The sequence below is a fragment of the Sinocyclocheilus anshuiensis genome, unplaced genomic scaffold, assembly GCF_001515605.1.
Source record: "Sinocyclocheilus anshuiensis isolate Anshui unplaced genomic scaffold, SAMN03320099.WGS_v1.1 scaffold23, whole genome shotgun sequence".
NCBI classification, from domain to species: domain Eukaryota; kingdom Metazoa; phylum Chordata; class Actinopteri; order Cypriniformes; family Cyprinidae; genus Sinocyclocheilus; species Sinocyclocheilus anshuiensis.
In genome coordinates, this window is record NW_015552545.1 from 344,864 (window position 1) to 357,216 (window position 12,353).

The 12,353-nt window shown below is 36.0% G+C and overlaps 1 protein-coding gene across 1 annotated transcript in view; it reads right to left on the reverse strand.

Annotated features, from left to right (window-relative positions):
• Window positions 1-11,497, reverse strand: part of LOC107664074 (tyrosine-protein kinase yes-like) — a 22,176-nt gene extending 10,679 nt beyond the window's left edge. The window contains exons 1-8 of the mRNA XM_016454523.1: window positions 11,244-11,497; window positions 9,605-9,895; window positions 6,427-6,526; window positions 5,899-5,997; window positions 4,273-4,376; window positions 4,020-4,169; window positions 2,103-2,258; window positions 459-638 (exon numbers count right to left, since the gene is read on the reverse strand). Of these exons, the coding sequence (XP_016310009.1) occupies window positions 459-638; window positions 2,103-2,258; window positions 4,020-4,169; window positions 4,273-4,376; window positions 5,899-5,997; window positions 6,427-6,526; window positions 9,605-9,887 (1,072 nt within the window). The 5' untranslated portion in view covers window positions 9,888-9,895; window positions 11,244-11,497. The remainder of the gene's footprint in view (window positions 1-458; window positions 639-2,102; window positions 2,259-4,019; window positions 4,170-4,272; window positions 4,377-5,898; window positions 5,998-6,426; window positions 6,527-9,604; window positions 9,896-11,243) is intronic.
• Between the last annotated feature and the right edge of the window lie 856 nt (window positions 11,498-12,353).

Genomic DNA, 12,353 nt, shown 5'->3' on the forward strand with positions numbered 1-12,353 from the left:
AAAAATATTTTCTGAACTGGGAAGGGACATGTTTGTCATCATATTTTAAGAAATAAAGTGATGTTTGATCGGTCATCATATAAAATTACAATACAACAAAGATTTTCTAATGAGACATGTTCCTCTTAAATAAATAAATAAATAAGAATGGTTTACGCTCTTTTTTTCCTAAAACGACAGTCACGTGTGTGTATGTGTATATATATATATATATATATATATATTCTAAAATAATTCTATGTTTTCTATCATTTAAATTCCTTTTTCTAATTTGGGTAATGGTATTTTGACATATCTTTGTTGTGACATAAAAAAATATAAGCACATTAAAATTACAAAAAATAATTGCAGAAAAAAAAAATCCTTAAATTATTCATGCATATGCTGTTGAATTTTTTGAATTGTCTGGAGCTTATAAATAAACACAAATGAAAATAAGGAACAAGAGTGCAAGCTACCTTTTCCCATGTACTCAGTGACAATGTAAATTGGCTCCTCAGACACTACAGCATACAGGGGCACCAGCTTGTCATGCCGAAGCTTCTTCATGATCTGGGCCTCCTGCAGGAAGGCTTCAGGAGACATGGTGCCCGGCTTCAGTGTCTTTATAGCTACTTTAGTCGTGCCATTCCATGTACCTAGAAAAAGAAAGAAAAATTGAGAGTGCAAAAGAAAGCATTGACAGTGTTTTTCCACAAATGAGAATTTGAAAACCTCCACTGCATTCAGCCTTTATCTTCAGAAACATTTGTTGAAACGGCTGAATGTTCAGACAATTCAAAGACTAAAAAACACTGTGTGCAATCTGGGTACTAATTCAGAAGAAGCAGAACTGAAGTGTTAATTCTTAAAATTGACAAAAAATGTACAAGTGAACAAAGGTAAAACATAAAAATCCAGAGTAAATAGCCTTCGTATTTGAGAAATATCAGAAAGGAGGTAGGCAAAATCAATGAAGAAAAATGGGAAAATCAAGAGTTTAAAGTAAACCAGCTTTGTGGATTCTAGTGACACTACTATCAGCTGTTTGGACTCTCATTCTGATGGTTCACTACAGAAGATCTATTGGTGAGCAAGTGATGTAGTGGTACATTTCTCCAAACCTGTTTTGAGGAAGAAACAAACTCAGCTACATTTTTTATGGCCTGAGGGTGTGTACATTTTCATCAATTTTTTTGGGTGAACTATCCCTTTAAGAAAAAAAAAAAAAAAAAAAGGGAAGAATGTCACTTTGCCAGTCCTGGACAGACCGTTTTGAGAAAACAGTTTAAACGGCAATGACACTGATTGCCAGCTGATGACAAATCCGTTATGTGGAACTGATAATAATATCAGTTATTATGCATGTTGAAACAAACATACACGCACAATAAAATTCCCAACATTGTTTCCTATGATGTGGCATGCTGGAGCTTGCAGCGTGACAAGATTTAAGAGCAGTGATGAAATACAAAGGATCGTAATTAACCACACCACTCTCTAGTACGTAAACACTTAAGTCCTGTGGTGCATTGGCGAAAACAACAGATATAAATGAAATTCATATACTGAACAAAATTATAAACGCAACACTTTTGTTTTTGCCCCCATTTTTCATGAACTGAACTCAAAGATCTAAGACTTTTTCTATGTACACAAAAGGCCTATTTCTCTCAAATATTGTTCACAAATCTGTCTAAATCGGTGTTAGTGAGCTCTTCTCCTTTGCCGAGATAATCCATCCACCTCACAGGTGTGGCATATCAAGATACTGATTAGACAGCATGATTATTGCATAGGTGTGCCTTAGGCTGGCCACAATAAAAGGCCACTCTAAAATGTGCAGTTTTATCACACAGCACAATGCCACAGATGTCGCAAGTTTTGGCAAAAACAAAAGTGTTGCGTTTATAATTTTGTTCAGTGTAGTAGAGGAGAGTGGGGTAAGATGTGTCAGTGGGCATCTTAATCTAGTAATTTGTGCATAATTTTTGTCAAATTGATTTTTATTTAGCCATAGAATATCAACTGAAGCATTTGTGACAAAATGTTGGCTGTGGGGTAAAGTGTGCCAGGTGCTTTGGGGAGTGAGTTTGAGTGTATTATATGCGCATTTGTCTTACCCATCCAGACTTCTCCGAAGCAGCCCTGACCCAGCTTGAGCTCTAGACGCAGTGACTCTCGTGGGATTTCCCATGCATCTTTAGCCAGACCCTGAGTCTGGGGCTTCACCGTCGGACACACTGTGGTCAGTCGGTAGCACAGCCCATCCGCATGCTCTACACACACAAACACACACACATAAAAGTGATCTCAAATACATTGGTCATAAACCCTGTGTGGATGGGACTAGTTTTCCCTGAGGATGTCAGGTAAATTACACCTAACACCCATATGCAGACAAATAGACACTCCCTTAATAAAAACAACTGGATATCAATCCTGTCTAGATCGGTACATAATGTCCTGTCCTGTGTTAATAACTGTATCTCAAAGAAACGTTTTAAAAAAATAGTATAGTGAGTGAGAAAAGTATTGAGCAAAATGAACAGATACAATTCTGAATTAAAAAAAGTTGTGTGATATTTTCACAAAATTCATACAACAGGGGGACCATTAAAGAACAAGACTACAAAATGACCTGGGTGAGGGCAAAAGTCATTAATTCATCACTTATCCAGCCATAAAGCACATTAATCACTGTCTCTCAACCAAACGATTAAAATCTTTACGAAGCGGGTCACACAGAGAGAGCCAGACAAGGACTGATGGCCTTTCATTAAGCCTTGACATTCTTCAGATAAGATGAATCTGAACAGCAAATTTGTTACTTTCACTGTCCCTCGGGTCTGTGACAGGTTGCATGAAATGCCTCACAGAAAACAACTAAATCCACTTATCACTGGGAATTTAAACATTTAATTTCAAAATCATAGACATGATTTTTGCAAGATTTTTACCAACTTTGCAATGGGGATTTACTCCATTTTGGAATTGGGATTTATCCTACTGTTCAAAAGTCTGGGTCAGTACGATTTATTTATTATTTATTTATTTTGAAAGAAATTAATATTTTATTCAGCAAGGATGCATTAAATTTGTGATAGAAAGACTTCTATCACAAATAAACATATATAACTTACTAACCCCAAAGTTTTGAATGAAACTAAACTGTTAAAATAAAACTAAATATTTTTAAAATCAACTAGTTGAGTATCAGTCAATCAGATGCTTTTCCTAGGGGTGTTCACAACAAAGAATGTGCTTTTATGTTCAGAAACAACTGGATGGAGTTCAACAGATTTTAAGAGCAAAGTGTGTTTTTAAAATCAAGTGTATTTTTAAAACAACAAAAACAGCGCTGGGCTTTGTGGAGGCCAGTCAAGCTCTTCCACATTAAGCTCGGTAAACCATTTCTATATGGACCTCTCTTTGTACATGGTGCATTGTTAAGCTAGAGCTGAATAGGGACACCTTGTTTTACTGTAAATGTTTGTCTAAGGAGATTGTATGGCTGTATGATTGATTTTATGGACCTGCTAGCAATGAGTATAGCTGAAAAAGCCAAACCCTTTGATTAGAACGGTGTCTGTATACTTTTTGCCATGTAGTTTATGCCAAGTAATCCTGCTTTGAGATTTCAACCGCTGAGGTAAACATAACATTGGGTTGACGGGCTTGACAAAAACCACAATTAAAAGAATCTGATGGTTTTTCTTTGTGGGGACTGACGTCAGCTACAACAACAGCACTGTGGCAGGACGCTCACGTGACGTCTCATAAGATCAAAGAGGTGTCGATGTCAAAAGCCCTCTCAGACGTTCTCCAGTGGAAACTAGGCCAAGATTAACTGACAGTCTGAGTGAACAGGGACGTGTTTCTCACAGCAGATGTCAGGCACCTGTTAGTGCTAGTCACAGTGAGACCCCTAAGCTTCAAATCACCACCCTGCCATCTTCACATGACTAGTATTCAGGACCTCGGTCCGTTTGAACTGAAAGAAGATACAAGAAAATATTGTTTGAACTGAATGTGCTAACCTGTGTAATGCTTCACCAGCTTCTGTAGAGTGTCAAACTGAGCTCTTGTGGTGATGTAATAGCCTCCGTTGTCAAGCTTTCGGATTTTGTAGTGTTTCACGTTGTCTCCCTTCATCTCATCCCAGTCCCGTATTGAAAGGGAGTAAGCCCCTGCCAGGAGGAGAGGGAGGAATGGATTCAAAATATTTCTGCTTTGGTTTGTTTTTGACTACAAGTGCTGTGCATGTCTTAAGGCAGATAGCGATTCACTTACCTTTAGTGGTCTCACTTTCTCTGGCCAAAAAAGTGCCCCGCTGGTTTCCGGGAACCAGTAGCAGTCGCTCAGCATCTTTACGACCCATTTTGCCAAAGTACCATCTGTGAGATAAAAATAAATGAAAATAAACACTTGCCCAGCCATGTTAAAGCCGAGTTTGTGGAACATACAAAAGGAAGCCTGATGACAACTCAACTAGTATAAAAAAGCCAGCAAAAACGAAAAACAAACAAAAAAAACACACATATACACATATATATACACATATATATATATATATATACACACATATATATATATATATATATATATATATATATACATACATACATACATACATACATATACACATACTGTATATAAAAAAATAAAAAACAAAAAACACCAACCATGGTTTATTTCAGCACACACTACCATTCATAAGTTTGGGGTCGGTACAACATTTAAGTCTCTAATGCTACATTCATTTGGCCAAAAATATGGTACAAACAGTAATATTGTGAAATATTACTAAATATTATTATTAGCAGCAATATTAGATTACATAAAAAAAAAAAAACTATTTTAATGTATCTTAAAATGTAATTCATTCCTGTAATGGCAAAGCTGAATTTTCAGCAGTCATTACTCCAGTCTTCAATGTCACATGATCCTTCGGAAATCATTATAATATGTGATTTACTTAATGTGGTTAATGTTGAAAACAGTTGTGCTCATTCTAATATGCTGATTTGGTGCTCAAATATTTTTTATTATCATTAAGATTGACAACACTTGTTTTGCTTAATATTTTTGTGGAAACTATTATATTTTCAGGATTATTTAATTAAATGTTTTAAATTTCTGTCAAAAAAAAAAAAAAAAAAAAGCGTTACTGACTCCAAACTTTTGAACAGACTTGTATCTTGAAGTGTACATGAAGGATTTCAAATTCGTTATCTTGATATTTTTCCTAAAGCGGTAAAAAATAATTAAGGCATATTTCCACACTATTTTTACTAAATGAACAGTGAAGAATTATATTTAATCATGTTCATTCATTTGAATTTCTATGAACCGATAAAGATATCTTCGCTACAACATTATATATATACAGTGGGTACGGAAAGTATTCAGACCCCCTTCAATTTTTCACTCTTTGTTATATTGCAGACACACAAAGACTTTTACAAACAAATCAAGAACTGACTATTTTAACCCAGAAAATATATTTATAAAAATCTTTCATGAATGAATATGGTGATGAAATATTGGCTACATTTAAAGGACATTTTTGTCAAGTCAAAAACTGACTCAAAACTGTAAAACTAAACACTGCTATTTTTCATTCTGCAAATGTTTTAACCAAAGAATAAAAGCAAATGCTTGTACAATCTAGTATAACAGAAAAAAGGAGGAAAAGAACAAGAGTAATATGTGTGAGAGGGAGTAACACTGAAAGAGAAACAGACAAAGTTTGTATCTGAAAAAGAGAGAGGCTTTTGTCTCGCAGTCACGCGTTTGTTGGTGTGTTTGTCAGCACCAGCGCTCTGGGCGAACGTGTGACCGGCCATCACGCTCTCTTAATTACGGCGTGAAGGGATGAGATGATTGGATAAGCACAGGAGGAGAGGAGTTACTTACTCTTCCGCTTGGATGGAGTCTGCAGGGGCCACGTAATTGCTGGGAATGTAGCCTTTCTGCCCCGTGTTGATGGAACGAGCCTCCCACCAGTCTCCTTCTCTGTGGGCCGAAGCAAAAGACACAACCGAATTATAAGGTTCAAGTCCTTCACTGCAAACTGAAAACAATTTAGCAACAAGCGTCTGAGGGCCGTGTTATCAACAAATTAAAAATGCAGGGAAGTGAAGGAATTTGAGGTGTATGATTAAAACGTCAGGGTCATTAAATTGGGAAAAATTTGAGCTGTGAGCATTTACTGAAAGCTAAACCTGGCTGGTGGATGAACAGATGGCCCATTATAGAAACGCATTAACCCAGACAGATTTCGCCCTCGATGAACTTGGAATACAATGATGGATTAAAAAAGGAAATAAATAAATATATCCCACCAAATGTAAATTCTTGTAGCTGGATTATCTTTCACATACATATACTCAAAATACGTCACCCCGGAGTGGATATGGGCGTACGAGAAGCTGAGGAACTCACGTGTTGTTGATGATCTGAAATCTATCGCCTTTCTTGAAGGAGAGGTCATCTGATGTCCTGGCTTCATAATCATATAAGGCCACAAAGAAAGTTACACCGCCTGCAAGAAAAATCAATTCGGGTTGTGTAAAGACGCAAATCACAGGCTCAGACAAGCAATACTATAATAGTACGCTAATAGCTAGTTAGCTGCTCCCAAGTAACTTAATTTTTCATTCGAAATTGTGGCATCAGATGCTATTTCAGCCACATAATAGAGTTTAGTTAAGCCTTTATAGACATGCTGAATGACGTGTCCATTGATTTTTGTTCGCGGCTCGGTCGTCTCTGTAGTCAGTTATCATTAGCCGGCTTGCTCTCTGTCTTCACTACATCAACAATGGGATTTTCACCAGCATGGGTTATGGATGGCAGAGCTGAGATGGTTTTGAGTGGGAGGGAGGACAAAAGGAGCAGGTTGGATTAAACCTAAGCAGGTCCCCGAGACCAGATTATCCATTAGTGAAGAACAGAGGGTCGACCCGCTGATTACATCCGCTATGCCACACACACTGACAGGCACACACAGATCTGCCAAGTCAAGAAGTCTAACGGGGATGACGTGTGTTTCTTGTTTAGCTAATAAATTGGATCAGGTTTGAACCTGTTGGTAAAGTGTCAGCGATGAGTAATTAGGGTTGTTGCAATAGCAAAACTGTAGTCGATACCGCTACCTGTAAAATTTCTCTACAGCAGAAACTTCTCTATAGCAACTACAATACACAGTAATTGCAAATATAAATATATATAAAAAACATTAACACTATTGTATTTATGTAACCATATATTAAAAAAATTATGTTGGTAATTATATATAATTAGAAGAGAGTAAAGTGTACATATGTGTGTGTGTGTGAGACACATATCAAAGATTATAGCATCTAACAAAATAATAAAAAATACTAAATTAAATTCAAACAAATTGAATGTAGTCTCAAAGTACCTCAGTTACGTAAACATGGCATATTTTTGCCAAGTAATAAAGTCAACAGGCAGCAATAAAGAACAAAGAAATAACAGCAACCAGCAGTTTTCTCGTTTATTTTGTCAATCTTGTTGATCAATATCAACATAATAGATAAGATAGAAAATAGATTTTCCCTCTAGAGACAATTTCCATCAGGCCACACTGGATTTAGCATTTAAGCAAAGGCTATCAGATCAAATGTTGCCTGAAAAAGCAGATTCGTGAACAGCATTTGCCCTGTGACAAAACATGATGTCATAATTACACTATTTATAACCCAACTGAATAAAAACTGTGCCGTTCACAGAGAACACACAAAGATCTAATTATTTGGCTTTTCTACTGTAGACACATAGCGCATTTATACCCAGCCTCTTGGAGTTAGGGAGAGATAGACTTGGTATCAAGAGATCTCTTCACAGCACTGCCTGAAGCAGAACAGAGAAATTACCACTGAACAAAGAGGAATAAATCACATTAGTTCCTCTCGCATTTATTTAGGCCTACTACAACTGCAGTTTGTAATTCTGATTTAATGAAATATACTGGATATATTGTTTTAGAGTTCTCATTTACATAACATCTGGCTTCCATGAACTCTATCTTTCCATAAAAGTGCTTACATACGCAAACAAAACACCAAACACAACCTTTATCCTCATGATGACCCTGAGCTATTGAATCTGCTAGGAAGCTATAGATGCCATATTTCATTTGACATGAATAAAAATAAGGCTGAGGGATATATATATATATTGGAATTAAAATCGGCCTACAACTCTCTCTCTATATATATATATATTACACACATATATATATATATAATTATATATACACACACACACTTATTTAAAATTTTACATACACTTTGCAGTATCTGCAAAATGTTAGTTATTTTACCAAAATCAAAGGGATCATACAAAATACTCATATGCAAAGGTTCAAATGGTCACTGATGCTCCAGAAGGAAAAACGATATTTTCTTATTTTGCCCAAATATAATATTTTTTTCATTTAGCACTGCCCATCAGAAGCTACAGAAGATACAAAATAAGTTCAATTTACCCTGATCTTCAAATTAATCTTAATGCATCGTGTTTCCTTCTGGAGGATCAGTGAGTGTTTGAACCTCTTGTAATAGTGGTGTATGAGTTCCTCAGTTGTATTCAGTGTGAAAAGATGGATCTCAAAATCACACAGTCATTGTTGGAAAGGGTTTAAATATGCAAAAGATGATGGGAAACCAAAGAATTTGTCGGACCTGAAGGATTTTTCTGAAGAATAGTGGGCAGTTTAACTGTTCAGGACAAACAAGGGACTCATGAACAACTATCACAAAAAAAAACCCCCAAAAAAACAAAACAGCTGTGGATCATCCAGGTAACAACACAGTATCACAGAATTCTTTTTTTATTTTAATTCGTTTTTATAAACTCAACTGTTATTTTTTCTTGTGGACTGTATGTAAACATCTTTTATGTGAAATATCTTATTCAGGTCAGTACTAAATAAACAATAACGTGCATTTTGTATGATCCCTCTTATTTTGGTAAAATAATTACAATTTTGCAGATTCTGCAAGGTGTATGTAAACTTTTGCCTTCAACGTCAGATTTTTAAGAGCGTACTAATATATTAATGGCCTTAAAAGCCACAAAACTCCCATTTTGATTTCACAGTTTCTTTTAAAACAACAATGGCGGCAAAAACGGTCATATACTCACCATTGAGTCCATTGGGAATGCTCCTGTGATGATGTGGAGCGGAGAGATCATCCATTGATCGTCGTATGGTGCCAGTCTTGGTTTCTACAGTCTTGTGTATGTGATTATGATGATGGTCTGGGCTGCCAGCACTTCCACCGCTGGAGGTACTGCTCCCATCGCCAACATCTCTGGCAATGCTCGAACCGTGTGTGTGTGTGTGTGTGTTAGAATTTAGAGCAGGAAATATACAAAAAAAAACAAATATATAGTTATTTATTTATATTTATATTTATCCTTCACGTATTTTGTATATAGCTCTAGGGCTCACAAAACCTGGAATGGAGAAATGTCAAGATCCATGAGGATCTGGTATCAGGCATCTGATATGGTTTCTTAGGAATTCTTGTTTCCTTAGAAAAAGCTACTTCAGAGGTACAGGCAGAGCTCTTATCGCTCGTCCACTCACCTGTGACGGCACCAGGGAAGGGGTTGCTCACAGCAACAGTGGAGAAGGAAGAGGAGGCGGCTCCACCGAAGGGTGTGATGACAGAGGAGGAGCCACCAAACGGAGTGAGCCCAGTTGTGCGGCTGTTGTAGTTGTTGGTGGGGCCCTTCAGGGCAGGTGACTGGCCCATCTGAGTGGGGTCTGGTCCGTAGAGACCCATGTGTGACCCAGGGGTGGAATTGGTGGGATCTGGTCGGTACTTCTGTGTAGGACCCTTGTCCTCTTTACTCTTGACACAGCCCATAGTCAAGCCTGTGGAGAGATGAGTTAATATTTACCAGCTCTCAAGGCATTTTTGCAAAAGGAATGCAATCTTGACCTATCACAGCAATTGCAACACTTTATGGCTACAATCAAATTAATGTAAAACAATCACACCAGACTGTTGAGATTCCCTGAGAGAGACTCTTTGACTTGGTTATTGCACACAATGGACCCTTTTCATAGACTCTGATGTGATGACGCATTTCCACGTTATTAACATGATCAAGAAACATTTCATATTATTATCAATGTTGAAAGGAGTTACTAAATTTTTTTGTTAAACTGTGATACTTTTAAGGATTCTATAATAAATAGAAAGTTCAAAGGAAAAGCATTTATTTGAAATAGAGCTGCAACAACTAATCGATAACAATAAGTAATCAACAAAGAATTTGATTAGAGCACAGAAAACATTTGCCGAACGTTTGCCGAAAACATCATGTCACTTTACAGCAATGAATAATGCATTTCTATGGACAAAATCCATAGAGCATACAGCAGAGGAGTTTTCTCAGCACGTAAGTTGCTTTTCACATTTGGATCTTTATCTGTAAATGACAGAAAGCCACACAATTATTTCCATTTTGCTTGCAGGCCAATCATGAAAGCTAGTGGGTCTCCGTAACTTCACAGTCTTCACTAAATGAGCACTGACTTAAAACATTTTGATAAAATATTTCTTGTTAGACATTAAACGTAGGTTTAAAATTCTACATGCAACACAAGTAATTGTATTTTTATGAGAGCAGTAACAGTAAAGAGACTTAAAGGCAGTCATGGATGTAAAAATAATGTAATTACTATTGCTATTACTATGTTCGTATACTATTACTAATGTAATTAGTATGTTCAGATGAACATTCTTCCTCGTACCAGTTAACATTTAGTCTGTGTTTTTGTTTTAATTTAGTGAATTTGTAAGCAAGTAGGGTTTTTTTTGTTCGTTTGTTTTGTTATAGAATGTTTATATTTAACCCTTTTTTGCACATAATGTATATAGTCTACAAAGATACTTTCTCTATATTTGTTTACATAGCCTTCAAATTGCAAATTGTTTGGAGGACAGAATTGGGCAGCATGTGGAATAACATTTTTAATAACGAATTAAAATGTATTGTTTTTATAATAAAATGTTTACATTTTAATTATAATATTTAGATTTAGATTTATTTAGATTTTTTTATCAGATTAATTGAAGAGATAATCGATAGCTTAATCAATTATCCAAATAATCATTAGTTGTAGCCCTAATTTGAAAACAGAAATCTTTTCAGCATAAAATGATCTTTTCTGGCATTTTAACATTCCACTGATTAATAAAGCAGGAGGGCAATACCCTCACAGGCAGAGCTTCAGAGAGATGACAGTATAATCTCCAGATGCCCTGTTCACTGCTTGTGTTTCTGTCAGGCCTATTTGTCTGGGCTGCACTCGGCACGACACAGGCACACATGTGCAGGGGAATGAGGAATGAGAATGTGGCCTTGAAGGAACAGGTGGCCCTGAGAGGAGGGTTACAAGACACAGCAGGGCCACTGCACAGGGAACACAGATAGCTGGGAGAAACAGACGATGACAGACAACAAGATATATAGAGCAACAGTCGTTTTGGAAGTAAAAATCACATTCATTTCCTCCATAAGGGATTTTTACATGTTGAAAGAAGACTTCAAAGAAAGACCTACTGGGAGCTACCAAGTTGTTTATCAAAGGTATCTGCTTTTGTTGAAGGCATCAGGCATCACTGTATCAACTTACCATGTTCCTGGTAAGAAACTACCAATCAGAGAATAAAAACAAGCAACTCACAAAAAGAACTGTTTAGTATTCGTATGCACTCAAACAAATTGGTGTAATTTTTAAGAAGAAAGATTGAAATAGTATTTTTTTGCTAAATGTAATCCAATATTCTTTTAGTTACAATTTTACAGTTAAAATTTGTAATTCACCTTGTAGCTGTGTCAGAAATTAACTTTTCCATTAAGGGACAATATTTGCTCCCTGGAATTGATTTCCAGGTGCATTTATTTATTTATTTATTTTTAACATTTGTATAGTCAATAGGGTTGGGTATCGTTTGAATTTTATCGATTCCGATTCCGCTTATCGATTCCGATTCTTATCAATTCTTAGTTTCGATTCCAATAAGATAAAAAATCCAATATAAAAAAAAATAAAGTCAAACATTTAGATGTCAAACATTTATTCTGTCTTTTTACAAAGTATTCTGTTGCAGCTGAATAAAACGAGCAAAAATCAGCAGCCTACAGAACACTGCAAGAGGAATTTTGCCTATGCTTTAAAAAAAAAAAAATACCACAGCAAAATCAACTAGATTAATATACATTTCAAATATTAAAGTGTTAAAGACAAGTAAACAGTCAGTAATAAGATAGGAACAAACAAATCAATTAGCAATATCATAAATAAATACAACTGAACAAAA